The sequence below is a fragment of the Leuciscus leuciscus genome (assembly GCF_965113295.1).
Source record: "Leuciscus leuciscus genome assembly, chromosome: 8".
NCBI classification, from domain to species: Eukaryota; Metazoa; Chordata; class Actinopteri; order Cypriniformes; family Leuciscidae; genus Leuciscus; species Leuciscus leuciscus.
In genome coordinates this window covers 38,354,637-38,375,731 of record NC_138732.1, presented here as the reverse complement: position 1 = coordinate 38,375,731, position 21,095 = coordinate 38,354,637, and the positions used below count along the sequence as shown (strand labels likewise).

General features: G+C 36.2%; 1 protein-coding gene across 1 annotated transcript; it reads left to right on the top strand.

The window, feature by feature from the left end:
• The first annotated feature begins 4,398 nt into the window (after positions 1-4,398).
• On the top strand, positions 4,399-20,703 carry zdhhc15b (zDHHC palmitoyltransferase 15b). The gene is made up of 12 exons (XM_082178654.1): positions 4,399-4,556; positions 4,934-4,960; positions 7,713-7,807; positions 8,616-8,736; positions 8,878-8,947; positions 9,088-9,120; positions 10,752-10,872; positions 14,191-14,323; positions 14,518-14,644; positions 16,277-16,389; positions 18,731-18,794; positions 19,053-20,703. Exons 1-11 carry the CDS (start codon positions 4,439-4,441, stop codon positions 18,769-18,771), a joined length of 999 nt encoding a protein of 332 aa, XP_082034780.1. The 5' UTR covers positions 4,399-4,438; the 3' UTR covers positions 18,772-18,794; positions 19,053-20,703.
• The last annotated feature ends 392 nt before the right edge of the window (positions 20,704-21,095 follow it).

Here is a 21,095-nt window from a genome sequence, read left to right as displayed (position 1 = left end):
TTTTATTATTTTTCCATGTCTGTGTTCTGACGGCGTGTGCTAACTGCAGTTAAAACAGTCATTCTTCAAGTTAAAGCACGGGTCGCATGCTTCGTGAGGCACAAAAGAAGCTGTCAGGTGTAGTAGGACAGCGTGAAATGTGTAAAAAAGGTAGGTAGAACATCTAGAGAGGTAGCATTTATTTTCAATGCACATGTATTACCTGAACAAATGAGCTAGGGATCGTGTGGTTTTACCTGAAAGAATCGTGTGCGCACTTGTTTCTTGAGTATTTGCGTAAGGACTAAATTATACCTCCTGACAGTTGATTTGCTTCGAAGAACTGCTCGAAAGTATCCTGGATGCCAGCCGAACTTAGCCCCGCCCACAACATTTTTAGGTCGGGAAGTTTCTGACTATATTCTGAGTATGATGACGTCAGGCTAGCTCGAAAGTTTCTTCCTTGTCAAAGTGAAAATGAAAAACCATAACCGGTCCTTCCCTCAAAAATATCTTATTCTTTTGTGATTCGATCTGAACAGTAAACATAAACAGCTAAATCCAGCCTAGGCTAGTTGGCTAGCTGATCTGAGCTGCTGGTGTTCAGTTTTAGCTGGTCTTTTAGCTGGTCTCCCAGCTTCACCAGATACAAGTGTACAAAACCCCTCTAAAACCAGCCTGGTAGACCAGCTAAGGCTGGTTTTTTTCAGCAGGGATATGAAGTACAAATATTCCCTATATGGAGGGATAGTGATTCCTCATACCTTAATCTCAGTGTATCACCACTGGCAATAGTCAAATCAAGTCACATTTATTTGCTTTTTACAATACAGATTGTTTCAAAGCAGCTTTACAGAGATAACAGGAAAATAATGCAACAAAGTTTGTTTCCGAATACAGTACAGGCCAAAAGTTTGGAAACATTACTATTTTTGAATTTGAAATTTAATTTATACACAATTTATTTCTGTGATGCAAAGCTGAATTTACTCCAGTCTTCAGTGTCACATGTGACATCCAGTCTATCACATGATCCTTTAGAAATCATTCTAATATTCTGATTTATTATGAGTGTTGGAAACTTAATATATTTGATGAATAAAAGGTTAAAAAGAACTGCATTTATTCAAAATAAAAAAAAATATTTTCTAATAATATATTTCTTCTTTACTATCACTTTTTATCAATTTAACACATCCTTGCTGAATAAAAGTATTGATTTATTTCAAAAAAAGAAAGAAAAAAAATTACTGACCCCAAATTACTGACCAGTAGTGTATATTGTTGTTACAAAAGATTTCTATTTTTAAAACATTTGCTTCTTTTTTTTTTATAGCAATAGTTAAGTCAAGTCACATTTATTTATATAGTGCTTTTTACAATACAGATTGTTTCAAAGCAGCTTTACAGAGATAACAGGACAATAATGCAACACAGTTTGTTTCCGAATATAAATTTCCAATAGTCAACAAATAGTAAATAGAATGAAATGTATGTCTTAAATTATTTAGTGTGACATATAAGTCACATAGGCTTACTGTTTCAAAGCATTTCAAAATATTGGGGGTTTTGCAGTTCGAGTGGCATTTACAAGGCTTTAACCAGCAGATGTCCTCAGAGTGTGTGAGTTTTGTGTGTTTGGACCATAGACTGTGAAAGAGACAGGATACAGGTTTGAAAATCCTTATTTCACTAGTTCAAAAAAAAAAACAAAAAAAAAAAAGAAGATTATATGAACATTCAATGTTTAGTATGTTAATGTAACGCAGAGAGTTTCAGAAACAAGGTAGAGGAGGATCCAAGTGCAGTATGGCAGTTTATTACGGTGGCCGAGAGAGCTCAACGCGCTGCAACTGAAGAAATAGAAAAACACCTGCAAATTAAGAAAACATCTTCATCAGTTTCACAACACATGTGTGCTCCAAATACTCACAACACAACCAAATACAGAAACGCTCTGCAAAAGTTCACAACACAAACAAATCAGAAACGCGCTGCAAATAGGACAGAACACAACGAAAATGTTTCCGGGGAAGCCAATAAGTGACGGACCCGGCTGGGACGTGCTTACAGCTGTCTACTTTAATTTCATTTTATTTTTTATTTTATTTTTGTTGCAAAACATACAGAGATTACACGTTTATGACATACAACTTTGTATAGCCTACAATATACAAAATGTATTTATAATATGTTCAATGTCATAAGAATACTAATCAGAAAAGAACAAGCTGAAGACTAAAATAAATTAAAGAAAAAAAGATAGAGAAAAAGAACATGAGGGAAAGATATTAATATATACATCAGTTACATTGTACACATTCATGTTATGTTAAAATAAGTTTCATAAGAAATGTTAGAATGAAGGGTCCAAATCATAGACAGTAGGCTATATAAGAGGTCCAAATATGAGACGGCGCTGCGTTGTCATGGGAACATCCCAGGTGAAAATAATGAGGAAATTACATTGGCTTTCGTTGCTCCCTTCATCAAGTCCGTTCCAAACGGCTACATAATGGCACACAAGTGCCCCGCTCCCTCCAAAGTGCCCACTTCAAGGGCTCTGCCGTCTGCCATTTTAAGGGAGTAACGTTAGGGCATAGGTAATGCTCACGAGCAATAAAAAACGTCCCTGCCGGGTCCGTCACTTATTGGGTTCCCCGGAAACATTTCCGTTTTGTTCTGTCCTATTTGCAGCGCGTTTCTGTATTTGGTTGTGTTGTGAGTATTTGGAGCACACATGTGTTGTGAAACTGATGAAGATGTTTTCTTAATTTGCATGTGTTTTCTTCAGTTGCAGCGCGTTGAGCTCTCTCGGCCACCGTAGTACGTGGACAAAATAACACAAAAAACATCCATGCAAAAGGGACAGGCAAAAACCTGTCAATATATATTAAATCTAAAAATGCAACCAACTCACAAGAAACATCCACCAAGGGCAACACCAGACAAAGAACATGAGAAACACTTGGGTATATATACTAGGGTGACCATATTCCAGGTCATGTCCGGCCGGGATTTCGAGATCGCCCAAAATATCCGCGATTCGGCTTTTGCTTTCTCGTCGCCATTCATTTTGTTTACATGTACACCTTTTGATTCAGTAGTACTGAATTAATTCCGATTGGTTAATCTGAATGTAGTGTTTACATGAACGCTAAACAAGTGATCGGTTGATGTGCGTTCTAGCATTGCTAAGAAAATTCCTGTGTTTTCGTCTCGATCGGGATCCGTGTGAATCAGAATGCATGACCTGCAAAGCTGGCACGTACGTGTCAGTGTCAAATAACGTAATAATGTAAACATAATGAATGGTGACTGTAGAAAGCAAAAGCCGAATCCCGGGCATTTTGGGCGATCTCGAAATCCTGGCCAGATATGTCCTGGTTAAACAGGACGTATGGTCACCCTAATATATACACTCAAGGCGAGATTGGCGAACAAGACACACCTGGGAACAATCATGAACTAATCAACAAGAAACACTACAAAGGACTACAAAACATGGCACAGAACAGGAAATAACATAAAAGTCCACACAAGACAAGGGGAACACAAGACAGGAATCATGACACTTGAAAGTAAAAAAAAAAAAAAACAAAAAAAAAAACATGCTTATTCCCAAGGTAGTTTATCTTAAATTTTATTTGGTAAGGAGTGTATTAATATGATTTTAAGAAATTGTCTTTTGCATGAAAGCTATACTGATCATATAAGAGGAGATTACATTTTTCAACATCTCAGTAGGAATGCAGAAGCAAATATCTTTTATTTTTCCCTTCCACCAAAATGTAAAGAAATACATTTCAAAATTATGTATGATATTTTCCCAGCTAAGGAATTTTAAAGATTAAGATTTAATGTGGATTCAAACACTTGTCAGTTTTGTAATAACGACACTGAAACATAATTTTTTTTCAATATGGTTAATCCATTTTGGAATGAGGTGCTAAATTGGATAAAACATAACATATCTTTTTTTCCCCATCTATTACTTGGGATATGGTGAAATGTGGAGGACATTTGGAGGACAAAAATGCGACTTTGTTATATATTGTATATTTCATATTGTAAAATATTTTGTTCACAAATGTAAAGTTTTAAAAACTGCACCCAGTTTAAATTGTGTAAAAAGAGCCAATATACTGATGCCTTAAGAATTATGAGAACGTATAAGGCCAGGAAATTATTTGATTTATTTAACCAGTATGTCATGATTTTATTTAACCCCCTACAGTGTTTAAGGTTTTTTTTGTCTTTTTTTTTTTCTCAGTCTGTGAAGTCTTGTTATGTTAATGTTGGAATGCAAGAAAAAAAGAAAAAAAAACTACTATGAGTCGAGCGCACAACATACTGCTGTGGCTTGGATGGCCAGGTGTACTAGTGGATGCCAGAGCAGATCGTTGTGAGGTAATATGCAAATGCTAGGCGCGCTAGCAGATGTCAGAGCGGGCTGATCATGGCTCTGTCGAGAGCACTCAGATGTTGTCAGAGGATTTTCTCCTGGATTCCCGTCATCATCATCTCCTCTGTGGTCCTCTGGTCTTATTACGCCTATGTCTTTGAGCTGTGCTTCGGTAAGATTCCACTGTTGACCATTTATGCCTTTTAATTCGCTTATGGTTCTTGTTTGTATGAAACAAGGAAGTGTCATGTTTAGGCTATTTCACAATGGTTCGCCAGTGTATTATATTTTTGCTATTATTATACAAAATAAATCGGTTTGAGTCATTGTATCCGCTGTTATGCCTGTATAATAGCGTTGTTTACATGGGCTGTGTCTTCAAACCTATTGAGTTGCCTGCCTAGAAGCCATTCAGCATCACAGTGTGTGAATAATCCCTGTGTGAGGCCATGATTTCACATGATTTCAGTGCTTTCTGCCTGTTTTCTGCTGGTTTTGACACACGTTATGTTTCACGACACTGATCCTGACTGATTACCTGTTTTTCAGTTACTCTCAGTAATCATCTGGAGAGGGGTAAGTGATCTTCAGTCATTGCTTATTAGGCAAAACCCTGCCTTCTTGATTCATGAATGGGCTTTTGTTTAAAACGTGGAAGTGGAAGTATCATTTTCATGTTCTCTCAGTTGAACTAAGCTGCAACATCAACAAAGTGCACAAAACACAACTATACACACATTATGGGGTAAACAAATAATGACATGTTAGCAGCACATTATAGTTAATCACACTGTGGTTCATCTACAGTTGCATAAACTTAGTCTCTATGTAACTGACTTTGTTATGGCCTGTTAAGCCTTAAAGAAAAGAAGAAAAAAAATGAGATGACTCATTTGTAAGACTTGACTAAGCAGTTTAGGCAACTGTGGTTACACTGTGGTCCAGAATCATACACAAAAACACCAGCTGATTCATTGCAAAAAACCAAAACAACACAGTTTGCGAGTAGAGTTGAGCCCAGGGCTGTGTTTACACTGCACGTCTTAATCAGTGTTGTGCAAGTTACTTCCAAACTGTAATACATTATACATTACTTGTTACTGTTATTTAAACATAATTCTTTACCTTACAATATTACTGTCTCCGAATTGTAATGCGTTACATTACTCCTGTATTACTTTTGAGTTACTTTCACCAAAATAACTACAGAAGTAGACCTTACATTCTGTAACGATATGCGATATGAAACCGAAATCGTGACACTCAGATCCACGAACCTGTGACGCGGTGTGAGAGGGCAGAATAACGACACACACCTTAGTTATCCTTCCCATCCAGATCCAATGCTACCACATCTTTAAATTACTATTAGTATTATCTGAAGTTAACATTATAAAATACGTAGACCTACACCACAAAACTAGTTGAGGATAAATTCTTTAAAATTGGGCAATTCCAGCGTTAATGCACAGATCCGATATTCTGACCATATCCGATTTTTTACATTCACTTCGATATCTGTGTTTACATCAGTTACACCCAGAATGATCGTCGGTGATCACTTTACTATGCGCATAGTAGACCCTCTGGTTTTGAATGGTCATGCTATTAAAATTCATGTCTGGTATTGCTAATACAATGCTAAATCAGATATATGTGCGATAACAATTTTAGGAAAAAAATTGTTTTGCCAAGCATGAAGGAGGTTCTAGATTCTAATGCGCACTCTTTTTTTAATTTATTTTTTTAAACCGAATATGTTCATCATCAGTGGTTGCAGTCTATATCAAGCAGGGACACGTTTGTGTGCATTTTGTTTTGTGATTTCACCGGAACGAATAGAGAGTCTCCGCAACGGCGATAGATTGAAGAGCGCGTCCGAGTGAAGACTGTGAGCGAGCCACAAGAGAACACTATCCATATCACTATCCATATATTGTATCCATGCAACTCATAGCAGCGGCAACGAGCCATCAGCTTGATTTCAAAAACACATTTTAGCGCTAGATCGTCTCTTATTTAATAACGAACTAAATGAATGCTCTGCTAGTTAACTGGAGATGTTTTATTTATTTGTATTTGGTACATCATAATGTTTCAAAAAGTGGTGGGGGACAATATCGATCCTGAGAAAAAGTGGTGGGGACATGTCCCACCCGCAAATTACGCCTATACACATGATCAATAAAAATTAAAGCTCCACTTTCACACGAATGCTTTACTTTGCGTGTCAGAAATATGTTTGAATCCATGTGCTAACACACTATCACTGTAAAGCTGCTTTGAAACAAACAAATCTGTATGGTAACAAGCGCTACATAAATAAAGGTGACTTGACCATCATATATTCTGCTTTATAAACAGCATAAATAATTACAGCACCATTTACTTGCCTCAAAAAAGTCTGGTATTGTTGTTATTATTATTATTGATTGCTACACTTCAATATGTGAATTATTCCATCAGAAAATGAACACTTTTAACGTTGTCAGACTTTAAAACAACGGAGCTGCACATATCTCTGATTCAGAGTCTGACACAGACTGATTCATGAGCCACACACTGGACACACACATTGATGATGATTCTAATTTGATTATTTTATATCCAATTGTTGATATTTGTGTTTTGAAAAAGTTTTTGATTGATGTTTTGACTCCTAACCAATTTTTCACATTCAAAATTGTCTTTTTATTTGGGCTAGTAAAATTAATTTCGGGCTACCAAACCCTGAAGAGTGCCCGTCCGAAGGGCTACCAGCGATTCTGAAATTTTGCGAGCCCGGTCTCTGCTGAGAAATGTGATGTAGCTTTCAGTAGTGAAGCTGTTTTATCTGTAAAACACACAGGGAAGAGGTTGAACAAACACACAGTTTCCGCCTCAAAAAAAAAAAAAACCCGCCAGCGCATACAGGCACATCTGATTCATAATGCAAAATTAAAAAATATCTTTGTGGGAAGCGTGTCGCCCTCGCCTAGTGGTGGCTTGTAATTTAAAGGGGAATTGGATATGCGTGTTTAGACGTAGGTCAGATGTCCAGGAATCGGATATATAGCCTATCTGATTTAAAACCAGAAGTGGCTCAGATCAGATGCGAAAAAAACTAGATCTTGTGCAGATTTCTTCTGTTTAACTGTGTGCAACAAATTCCGGATGTGAGTAAAAAAAATCCGATTTTTTGTGCCAGTGTAAACACAGCCGTAGTTCTTACACACCCTCATTGGTCTTATGACTTGAGCTTCTATCAACTTATGACACAAATGTAATGACATATCATGACTTTTACTTGTGATAGCATGTAATGTGTGTTTGTTGTTTTTTTTCACAGTGGCCTATTTGTTGATATTCCATGTGTGCTTTATAATGTTTTGGTGGACCTATTGGAAGGCCATCTTTACTCCACCATCTATACCGTCTAAAAAGGTGCTTGTGATTTGTTATGTTAGTTGTCTTAATAGTGCTTGTGAGAATCCGAATGTGGCAATGCCAGAGTCATATTTTACTCCATGTAAAATTATATTTTACTTAATTTTTACATTACTTCATATGTTTTGCATTAGTTTCATAATTAAGCACATTTCCCCTGAATTGTCTCACATCTACCATGTGACAAGTTTAGCTAACTAGCTGAACTGAACTTAGTTAATTAGCATGGAGACTTTTCTCCCACTACTAACACCTTATGCAGTTACTCTTTCTTTGTCACAGTCACCTTTGGCTTGCTTACTGGCAGTTTACAGACAAATATATTATTAATGCATCATTTTCTGAAGACCTTACAGAATTTATGTACTTATGTACACACACTTATTTATTTATTTATTTATTTATTTATTGTTTGTTTGTTTGTAAAGCTGCTTAGAATCAATGGCCATTGTGAAAAGTGCTATATAATTTTTTTTTTTGACTCATTACTGTGATGTGAAATTATTATAATAAGAATTATATATTAAAAATAATATTATTAATAAAATCGATCTAATTTATGGTGATGCTTTTTGTACTGCCTGTGTACCTCTGTTTTTTATTTAAAACATTGTATTATTGTAATTTCCTTTTGTAGTTCTGTATTACAATACTGAGAATCACTTTTGAGAATAATGGCAATTACACAAAAAATGGCAGTTGTAGGTGAACTTTTCTTGATTGTCATGCAAAACATCCTAATGATGCTCTAATAAGACTTCAGTTTCTTCATTCATGTGTTTGATAAACTTTTGTTTTGTTCCAGTTCCAGTTATCATACACTGATAAAGAAAGATATGAGATGGAAGAGAGACCGGATGTTCAGAAGCAGATTCTCGCGGATATTGCCAAGAAACTTCCCATCTTCACACGCGCTCAGTCTGGAGGTACACACAGCCACCTGTCTTTAATGTGTACATTTCCACAGCAGCTGCAGCTATATAGTCATTAAGCAGAATGTTTGCCAGTTAAACATGTGATCGGATGTGAAGGTGGGCAGCTGATCTCCTTTATCTCCATGTCTTCAGCTATCAGGTTCTGTGATCGCTGTCAGGTGATAAAGCCAGACCGCTGTCACCACTGCTCCGTGTGTGAAACGTAAGTCGAGCACCACACCAGTCCCAGTTCCTGATAACAGATCTCTCTACACAAAAGCCTTGTTTTAATTAAAGTTACAGGCTGCAGTTGAACAAAATGACCTGGATTCACTGTGTCTTTTTTCCCCTGTGTTTTTATAGATGTGTTTTGAAAATGGATCACCATTGTCCATGGTATATAAACATTTATTATATAAGGAATCAAGTCATTTATTGTTTTCTGTTCTGTTAGGTACACTATGTAACTTTTTTTGTTCAAAATTAACCAATACATAATCAATCATTCTTCCAAAATGAGTTTTTGTCTCACCCTGATTCGCTATGGTAAGCCTATTATGAGCGTTTATATTTTAGACCTGAAGGGATGGTTTTCACAGGGAAATTGGCATACAAGCATCCTTCGACTGTGTGTCTCGTCATATCCGTAAATAGAGTAAAGTTGCTCCGGCTGCTTAGACGTGTGTCTGCTTTGAGAGTTGGACAATAACTTTATTCTAGAGCTTTACTTTAATTTCCTATTATCATTGTAAAGCTGCTTTGGAACAATCTATATTGTTAAAACCGCTATATAAATGAAGATGACTTGACTTGAGAGTGGCAGAGGTTAGTTGAGTGTGTGTGTGTGTGTGTCTGTGTGTCTGTCTAGGTGTGTGTGTGTCTGCTGTGGGAGGTCAGGGTCAGAGTCTGCTGGAGAAAAGAGAACGAGACAGAGCTCGTAATAAAACAAGAATCAACATCAGATTGTGTGTGTGTGTGTGTGCTGTGGGAGGTTAGGTCAGAGTCTGCTGGAGAAAAGAAAACGAGACAGAGCTTGTAATAAAACAAGAATCAACATCAGATCCTGAGTGTGTGTGTGGAACAGAGGAGAGTCTGCTGGAGAAAAGAGAACGAGACAGAGCTGGTAATAAAACAAGAATCAACATCAGATCCTGAGTGTGTGTGTGTGTGTGTGTGTGTGTGTGTGGAACAGAGGAGAGTCTGCTGGAGAAAAGAGAACGAGACAGAGCTGGTAATAAAACAAGAATCAACATCAGATCCTGAGTGTGTGTGTGTGTGTGTGTGTGTGTGGAACAGAGGAGAGTCTGCTGGAGAAAAGAGAACGAGACAGAGCTGGTAATAAAACAAGAATCAACATCAGATCCTGAGTGTGTGTGTGTGTGTGTGTGTGTGTGTGTGTGTGGAACAGAGGAGAGTCTGCTGGAGAAAAGAGAACGAGACAGAGCTGGTAATAAAACAAGAATCAACATCAGCTTGGCTTTAGGAGATGGAGAGAACTGAGGGGTTTGAAGTGTTGTAAAGCGAGGTGGAGATGATGGTGTTAGCAGGAGAGTAAGGTGTTTTATTGAACAGATAAACTGCCATATTTGTCTCTCTAACATTGTAAAGTATTATCTATTGTGAAGATCATTTCATTATGGTTGTTGTGCTGGAGTTTATTTTCAAAGAAGTAGCATGTCTATCAATGCGTAAAGCTACAGTAACGTCTTCATCTAAGTCAGCTCGAGATCCTTTCCATCTAAACTGCTGATTTCTCTTAAGCTTAGTAATATGTTTTATGAGCAGGAGGATAATCACTCTGTCTTTAGTTATTAGAAAGAATCATATTCATCCGCACATCCACGCTGAGCCGAAGATCAACCAAAACAGTTCTTCCGCAGAATGCATGCAGTTTTGTTTTTTTAAATGCTAGAGGGCCAAAAGTTACATAGTGTACCTTTAAATGTGTATCTCATAAGCAACAATATTATAGTTTGAATGATCTGAAATGTTGGATATGTGATGTTTTTGTCTTCTGCACTCTTTAGGGTAAACAACTGTGTTGGATTCTCCAACTATAAGTTCTTTCTGCTGTTCCTGTCTTACTCCATGATCTACTGCGTCTTCATCGCATCAACAGTGTTTCAGTACTTCCTCAAGTTCTGGGTGGTGAGCAGTTTTGACTTTTAAAATATATTGAGCTCAAATAAACTTAGGCAAGTATAATAAACTATAAAACTTATAGATACAGGCCAGGGGTCATACAGTCATGGAAAACCTGGAAATAACAGGGAATTTTATATTTCTTGGGACTTGGGAAAGTCATGGAGAAATCATGGAAGGTCATTTTTTAAATACAGTATATAGTTATTAATGTGTTCTTTATTATGCTTTGTACTAAAATATTGAATCAGAGCGTTATGTTGAACTCAATTAACCCACACAGTTAAAATATCATGTTTTTCATCTTGCCTGTCCAATTAGAGACAGCAACATACTTTTACATTGTTAAGCTAATTGCCATTTAATTACTTATTTCAGTGAAGTGTGTCTCTCTTTTGCTAATTGTCACTTACTAAAATCATTATATATAATTATTATCATAATTTGTTTGGTATTATACCAGTCACTGAACCATTTAATTCTACATGTGCACAAGAGAATAAGCCTTATTTGTTTATTTCAGTGATGGAGGTTATAAGTGATGATTTGAGGTAAATGGTTATGAAAGGTTCCCCAATAATGTTGAATGTAATATAAATAATTATGCTGCCTTCACGTGTTATCGGAAATTTCCTAGTTCCCTCTTCTGATAGGTCTATAGTGTTAGACAAGTCTAACATTTGCTCATAGTCTAGGCTAATGCAAGTTAGACTGTTTCACAAAAATAAAGACTGACTTAATTTAGACCCAAAAATTAGACACCTTCCCCCCAGGCTAACTTAGGTCTAAGACTCTATGTTACCTTGGCAACCAGCAGTAACAATCAGTCACATTACAAACAGCAAAAAGAAAAGGGAAAATGGCTCATAATTTAAACATTTCTTCTTGTTACTACATTCTCCGCTAAATCTCCCAAGTAAAATGTCTTTGTAACTGTTACACTCCTCCAACAAACACATATTTCCCGCTGGGGTAAACTGCACTGAGCGGCTGAGTGCGCTTACTCGATCCGCCATGTTTTTTGTTTTGAAAAGTGTCTTAATTTACCCAGGATGCATTGCAGTGTAGTCCTACTTAAGATAGTCAGAGTCTTAAGTGCTTTGTGCAACGGTCTGATTTAGATGTCTATCTGAAGTCTGACTATCTACTATATCTAAGCCATAGTCAAAGTCTATCTTTGTGAAACCGGCCCCAGGCCTTAAACTTACCTATTTATTGGGAAAATCTTGTTAAAGCCAAAATGCTATGTAGCGTCCCGTTCGTTGACAAACATAATATAAACATTCACCTCAGTATCTAGGATAGATGGTCAGCTTGCTGACGATTCTGGATTTTCTCTCAAATATAGGCTATTTTCACTGTGTATAAAACATACAATACACTTCAGATTATAATTCATACATGTCTTACATATAATTCATACATGCACTACTTTAATGACAAGACAAGGTGATGAAGCTGTTGTGGACAGACTAAAAAGAAAAGCAATCTTTCTCTCCTCCACCATGTTTAAAGTTTATGGCATGTCTATCTCAGGAACTTGGTTTCAAAATTATTCCAGAGCTTCCCAGTGGTAAATACAATTTAAGAGATTGTTAATGTTCATGCTAATTTCTACGATAATTCCGATAGCACGTGATACTTTATACTGCTGTTATACTGTTTCTCACATCTGATTTTGATCAGTGTCTCTAATTCTCTTTCAAGTTTTGACTCCATTTAAGAACAACTTTTGATAATCCTTTGAGCTCTGCAGTGTGTTTGTTTGTTTTGATTGTATTAATATAAAATGTTATCCGTCAAACTGTCATAAGCATTTATTCCTATCAATGAAATCACATAACCGCACATTTGCAAAATAAGAACACCACACCAATGCTGTTTTCTAAATAAAAGGTTAAATGTTTAGGCATGGAAATTTGGTTTTAGTTGGTCAAAAAGAGTGTGAACCCTGTAGAAAAGTAAGAGTTCACAATTTGATTTAAGTGGTTAAACTTTGTATTTACCTAATTTTAAGACCTGCTAACGACCGTATGATTTTTATTATGTTCTGATACGTAAAACCATACAATTCTAAAAACCCTAAAGGGTTACCCTTCTCTTTCACATGACACTATGCTAGTGTACTCTTTAAAGCTAATAAACTACTGTGTAAGTAGATATACACTTACAATTTTTATTTTTATTTTTCTTGAGAATGCATTAGCATTTACAATCTTAGTTGCTTGGCTGGTGCTGAAGAATGTGATTTGAAATCTGCCATCAATAGTTCAGATCTGTATTTGCCATGTGGCTAATGACCCTAGAGCTGCAGGAAAATGAGATCATAACAGTGCTGATTGGCTGATGGCACAACAACAACAACAACAACAACAACTATCCCGAACTATGAAGTCAAAAAGAGCAGAAAGTAGCAAAAAGGTTGATTTGAAGAACCCTCTTTAAAAATAAATGATATTGGTCAGGCCAAGTACCACCTTTAATCAAATTAGAACGGGGTTCCCAATCCTGTTCCTGGAGATCTACCTTCCTGCAAAGTTCAGCTCCAACCCTGGTCAAACACAACTGAACGAGCTGATAAACATCTTCAGGAGCTCTTGATAATTACAGACATGTGTGTTGTATCGGGGTTGGATCTGAACTCTGCAGGTAGATGGATCTCCAGGAACAGGATTGGGAACCCCTGAATCAGAACAAAGTACTAACTAGTCATCACCAATGTCCTTCTATTTTTAGCATTGAGCAAATACAAATCTATTTGAGCACAAGCTTAAAGGCATAGTTCACCCAAATATGAAAACCCGTAAGACATTCGTTCATCTTTGAAACACAAATGAAGATCTTTTTATATGAAATCTGTGTGATTTCTGTCTCTTCATTAGTTGTGTTTCCATCCAAATGTGAAGCGAATCTTTTCAAAATTCTCAAAAAACAAAACAAAAAACATACGCAGATTATTCATCAAGAATTTTCCATCAAGTTGTTTGAGCGGATGACGGTGGAAGTGGGAACATAGGAACTGTAGCAATGTATGTTGATAAGGGAAGAAGGAGACGGGAACCGGCGAACGTTCAACACTTTAATATATCAGAATTAATATTTAATGACTATCCCTTTACGGGCAAGTAGAATGATATTGGCTTTTTGACGATAGCTGGTTTTTGCATGTGAATGAAGTTGTGGTGTGTGCACTTGTAGATGCAAAGAGATTCTTTAAAACTGTGTTCCATCATTATAACTTGAAAAAAAAATTATATTAAAAATGTGTATTTGTTAATTGTGTTAAACACATACATTTCAAGTCTCTTTGCATTTGTTTGTTAGGGAGATCTGCCCAATGGCTCCGCCAAATTCCACGTGCTCTTCCTGTTGTTTGTGGCTCTCATGTTTTTTGTCAGTCTCATGTTCCTGTTTGGCTACCACTGTTGGCTGGTGGCTAAAAACAGATCAACGCTAGGTGAGGAAGATTTCACTTCTTTTTGTACTGAATTCCTTGATTTTCATTTATCCTTTCATTGTGTTTCTGCTAGACGTTTAAAGGTCATAGTTGTATACCGCTTGCATGACCTTTGGTTAGCAGATGTGATTTATGTGGCTCATTATTTATTTTTTGTGGACTGTTTGACCTCCATGAACGTGTCTGTTTTCCAGAGGCGTTTTCTGCACCGGTGTTTCAGAACGGGCCTGACAGGAATGGCTTTCATGTTGGGCTCAGCAGAAACCTCCAGCAGGTGTTCGGGGAGGATAAAAAGCTCTGGTTTATTCCTGTGTTCACAAGGTGAGCTCATATCAAAACTGGTCGCACTCAAAAGCAACTGTAGCCGCGTTTCCATTACCCTTCAAATTGCGCAAATTGAAATTGCGAATTGAAAATACGCTTAATGGAAACACGTCAATTTCGCAAAAACTCCCATTTATCGCAAAAAAGTTTTTACGCTCTCATGAGGTGGTTTTTCAGGCAATTCGAAAAATGAATATTTCGCAAAACTGCAATGGAAACAGTTTTTGCGCATTTACAGTCACCTGACTTAGAAGACGCAGTGTGTTTGAAGTCCATGTATAGCTACGCAAATAATAATAATTTTATATTATTTTATTATAACATTTAATAGGCTATATTTAGAAGAGGCTTTTATGCAAAAAAGGAACAAAGCTGAGCGTGGAGCGCGCACTGCATGACACGGAGGCGCGGCCGCAAACACTTGCATTTTCCTATCAACAGTGGAAACAACTTATACTCTATCATTTCTGGTCAGACAGAAAATAATAATACATTATTCTCAACCACTTTTATTTGTGTAAACTCACAATAACAAGAAAATGCTGTGCTTTTGTAAAATAAAAGAAACAATCAGACGCACATGATCTCCGTAAACTGGGGAGCGAGAACTGAAACAAAATATAGCCTGTGTAGGCTAAAGCTTGAAATGTCCACTTTAAAACGAACAAATTCGAATCGAAAGCTAATACCTTCTGATTATGTAGGCTAATCCGTATGAAAGTTGCATTTCTCTCTAAAAGCGCATCTGATAACAGCGGAGATGGAGATGTGATTTTAGCCGACACTTAGAAAACAATAGTTTATTAATTATATTAATGGCTCTTCTCATTCAGCACTGCGGGAAATACATCAATTCCAGTTTCTAATTTGGCCTTAGAAAACCAGTAAAATCGACATGTTTTCCATATTAATTTGTGAATATTTTAAATGTTTAATAAAGGGGCAAAAAGTCATAAATAAAGCACAGCAGTTGTGTGTAGCCAGTTCAAATTAAAATTTTGGTGTTCAACTTGTTTTAAGAAGACAACAACCGTTCATTTTTCGTTTTTCAATTAGGGGTTAAAAAAGGAAAAACAAATAGACACAAAAGTTGCCTACATGGATCATTTGGACAGAACACGAGACAGAATTATTTATTAAATTCATAAAAGAAACAATAATTAGCCTATAGGAATACTGGATTCTAAATCTCAAAGAAATGCCACAATCGGAGCAGAAATGAGGGCGAAACACCCAGAAACTCCTTATATGTGTCGTTCGGGGGTCTTTCCCTGCCATTAATGCTTGGATAACACGCCACGTCTCCTTCCATTAATAATAATAATAATGTCTAATGCGGTGGCTGTGATATTATAACCAACGTCCGTTGCCGTGATTTTTGGAATGACTTATCGCGAGAGAAAAAAAGACGTTTTAGTCGCATAACATCGGTTAATGGAAACGCCGTCATTTCGCAATAGTTTTTTATCGATATTTAGATAATAGCGCAAAACATTTGCGCAAATCTGTAATGGAAACGCGGCTTGTGTGGCTCAAGCACAAACGTCATGGATGCAAATTTCAAAATGCACTATGAAGTATGCCTTATGTAAATATTTTCCATGTGTTCTGTGTGTTTGTATGTTATAGCCAGGGTGATGGGCACTATTTCCCGCTGAGGACCCTGCGTGAATCCGAGAATCCTCTATTGGCCAATGAGGAGCAATGGTTAGAGGACGGTGGATCAGATGAAGAAAGTGCAGGTGAGATCAACAATGTGTCTAAGTGATTTTAATTGTATGTTATACATTTAAATGTATCTTTAAATGCAGCAACTAAAGCTCAGGATGTAATTTTGAACTTCAATGTACTATCAGGTATATCTGAAATACTTTGGTGCCACCAAATGTCAGTTGTTCCATAACTTAAAGGGGATAGTTCATTCAAAAATGAAAATATTGTCATTGTTTATTCACCCTCATGTATGCCCTTCTTTCTTGTTATAACATCGTAAACCGTTGAGAAAGAAAACGCTCGTGTAACAGTATATTGGATCAGTGCAGCTCTTAAAGTGACAACAGCCTAATATTCCTGCTGCCGTCTCTATAAGAACATTAAACAAACAATAAAAGCAAATGCATTGCACTTTATAAATAAAATATACATTTTAAATATAGTGTTATTTAAAATTTGACATTTTATTTTATAGTTTCTGTACCTGAAAATCTTAAAACACTTTATTTCAATTTTATTTTTGTTCAGTTGTATTTATTTGTGCAACTGCTAATTTGTTTATTTGTTCTTTTTTAATTACTGAGTGTTTATGCTTGAAATTTATATTAGTGATGCTAGTTGTTTTTATGGTATTTTTAAACCATAGGCAGAAGTTCCTTGTGTAAGTGTTCGTTAGCCTGTTGATTTTTGTTCATGGTATTCAGCTACAATGAAATGTTTTGCAATAAGACTTAGAATAAATGTGAATGATATAAATTATTATTATTTTTTACCTTATTGGAATTAAAATTAGGAGTCGTTTTTATTGTTATAAGCAGAATCTGAATTGTTAAAATTCAAACGACACCCAACCCTAGGCTGAAAATAAATAAGTAATTAAAAGAAATGGTCTGTTTAAGGCCTCCAGACTGTTTTTTTTTTTTGTTTTTTTTTTTACATGCGTCTTTTATTAAACAGCCCTTTAAGATCCAATTTGAAGCACTTCAATTTGTTATGAAGCTATGGCAGTATTTTGCATTTGTATTCATACTAGAAGTCTTTAGGCTACTATTTTCATAACAAATACTATAGTGTTGTACTATAGTATTTGCAACTAAAATACTAATGCAAACCACATACTGTAGTATATAATATAGTTATTTTTTTATGTTTATTTTTTACTATGGTAGCGATGAGCCATGCACAGTTTGACCTGTTGTTACTATGATCTACAAATGTATGATACTGTAGAAGAACAATGGTAAAGTTTGATAAGAGTCAGCGGCTATAAAGTCTATATTCAGTCGCATGGTCGGAATATTGACTTTTTTTTCCACCTTGTAAAACTTTTATTTTCACAGAAAAGTAAATTTACATTGCATTTATATACTTGCCCATTTCCATGAATCAAAATATGTAATATTAGGAACTGCACTCACAATAACAATTATAATATTGTGATATTTTCAGTTTATGTAATGCACTTCTTAAGTTTTAGGGATGTTTGGGTTCAGCATGAATTGATATTTGTGACCCGTGCTGGCAAAATGAGTCACAATGAGCAAATTAAAAAAAAAATTGTTATTGTTATTTTCACATTCTCTTTTAAGAAAACCTTCTAAATGATGAGCAACACCCTTTTGAAGTCGACAGAGTCAGCAAAGTCCATGTGGAGAAAAATCGAGTTAAAATTGTGAAGATTCCAAAACAAAATATATATTCAACTTTTTTTCCCCCATGATACCACAAATGTTTGATTAACATTAATGAAACAGACAGCCTATATATTCAGACCTACTGTACCGCGTGGATCTAATATAATGTTACACATCAGATGTTTTTCCCCAACAGTTAACCAAACGTTCACTTAAGACACTGATAATGTCAGCGTGAATACTTCCCAAGACAGAATTTTGAAATGCTGTAATTCTGTATGTGTTTATCGGGATTGCGCGCTGTCTCAGTTTTCAGCATGAGTTTGAAAATCACATTTGATTGGTTCAGACTCGTGCCATCGAGCATTCACTGTGAATATTCACAAAGTTGGAATGTTGCGCTTTAAAATGATACCAAACTTGTGCTGAGAAGCGAGCAGAGTAAAATGCAGTTTTTCATGGACAAGGGAAAGGTACTCCTCGCAGAAAACTTACAAATAAAGATACTTTTAGATGTTTAATAGCTATTAGGAGCATTGGGATCGCTAGACGAGGGCATTTTTGTGAAAACCTCAATTTCATTTGTTTTGCCTGTAGCTCGTAATCAGCCTGTGCGCATTCCCACTCATTTTGCCAGAATGCGTCACATTTAGTCAATTATTCTCAGATCACATTGTTCAAATGAATATGAAAAAGACTGGATCAAATAAATCTCTCCAATCAAATGTTGTTTCAGATGAAAATGGACCTTCAGTCATTATTAGGACTGAATCATAATCACTGGAGTGGACGAACCCTTGGTGAGTATCGATTTTAGCACCACTATCACAATTAAAATGTGGTTAAAGAGTTTCCCTTGCACTTAGTATTAAAGTTAAGTGTGTAACTCCTGCTCAGTGTGGACTATAGACATGACATTCAAAATGTGAATTAAATATAGTAACAGTGCAATCCTGGCAACACCTCTCAGTGTAAAAATCTAGTTCTAGTAATCTATTAAAACATCTAATCTATTCACTGTTTTTACTCTGACATTGGTTTCTTATTTATTTTACTAGTGGGACCCTTAACTGACTTTAGCATTAAGAGTGGTTTAAGAAAGCACCAATCGTTGAATGAGACGACTGCATTCCAGACCCTGGACCATGCCAGAAAAGCATGTTTTTTGAGAGCCAAATATATCGGGAACAGTGAGGACTTTTCTTGTTATGCTGATTACCTAGAACTTATCATGCTGAATGTTATCAAGTATATTTCTCATATTTTATGAAAAGGAGAGCCACAGGACAATCACTGGCATTTTCAGAGGTCATAGACCTGTTGGACTGTTTATTATCCTGCTTTGATGACAACATACGGACACATCTCGGATCAAATTTATCAGCGCCCATTTGGAGGTATTTCTAGAGTTTTATTTCTCAGATAGTTGAATGAATCTTTTAAAACCTAGAGAACCTGTCCAGATCATATTCCACCCGAAAGAAAGAAAGTATATTATATCAAAAATGTGCAAAAAACTGTGAAGTATTTAAACATTTTGGTATTATTTCTTATCCTGGCTTTAATTTATGCTGATTTAAATTAAAAAGCATTGTATTACAATAAACAAAGTCTGTATAAGCAATAATGAGAAAACCCATCGAGAATAATGAGGCTTACAGCAAATCTTAAAATGAAAATGTCTGGATGCATTACAATAATGAAAATCGGGATGTCACAAAGTAAAATAGGTTTCTTGTTATTTATGCACAATATGATTCCTCGAATTTCCTTTTTCTTTTCATTTTGGGGTGAAATGTGACCTAGAATTGTTTTATGACATTCACCTAATGGTGCAAACAGAAGTACAGAGAGCTCTGCCTTTGGTGTGTGTGTGTGTGTGTGTGTGTGTGTGTGTGTGTGTGTGTGTGTGTGTGAGAGAGAGAGAGAGAGTGTGAGAGAGTGAGAGTGTCTCTATGTGTGTGTGCTGCCACCATCAATATGAGTTTCCATATTCAGTTGGTAAGAAATCAATCCTATGCATTTATCCACTGTATACTTTGGCTGGCATTTTTATGAAGCTTTTTTAATCCTTAATGAGTAATCCCGACTGTTTTCCTGTGGTCAATCGAGAGCAGTCTGCATCACAAAGCAAAAGGAACGAGGTGAATCCAATGTAAACACATTTTGATACCTCTCTCTGTATATATTTAGGAAGAGACTGCTGAGGTCAGTATTTATTAGGACTTCTAGCATGTAAATCCTAATACGGGATATGTTTATTACCAGGCTGTTTTCAGACTGTGGGACTGCCCTGTGAGGTGATGGCGAAATAATGACCTTGTTTTCCTATAGTACAAACAGATATGGGATAGCAGTACGGTATTGTAAGTGGGCGAGTAATCCTTTTGAATTTTGTCCTCTTGAATGTTTGAGTCCTGTTTGTGTGCCCCTTTTCAGAGACTGTAATTGTATACATTTATAATTGATATACCCATGATATGCTTCTCTCTTACGAGGATCCTCATTAGCCAATGCTTATTGTTTTTTTGCACTGACCCTAATTTTGGGGTGATTATTGCTTCCTTTGACTGTGTATGTGCTCAAACACTTTTACTGGACTCCATATCCACTACATGTTCAAGTCATTACATGCCAATGTTTTTCCAATGGTACAAAATATGTATTGTTTGAAAGTTCTGTTCGCTCATTAAATATCAACAATCTTTAGATTCTTTACTTATTTGGTGATCCTCACTTCATAAAGTTTAAGGCCTGGGGCCGGTTTCACAAAGATAGACTTTGACTTTGGCTTAGATATAGTAGATAGTCAGACTTCAGATAGACATCTAAATCAGACCGTTGCACAAAGCACTTAAGACTCTGACTATCTTAAGTAGGACTACACTGCAATGCATTCTGGGTAAATTAAAAATAAGACCCTTTTCAAAACAAAAAACATGGCGGATCGAGTAAGCGCACTCAGCCGCTCAGTGCAGTTTACCCCAGCGGGAGAGATGTGTTTGTTGGAGGAGTGTAACAGTTACAAAGACATTTTACTTGGGAGATTTAGCGGAGAATGTAGTAACAAGAAGAAATGTTTAAATTATGAGCCATTTTCC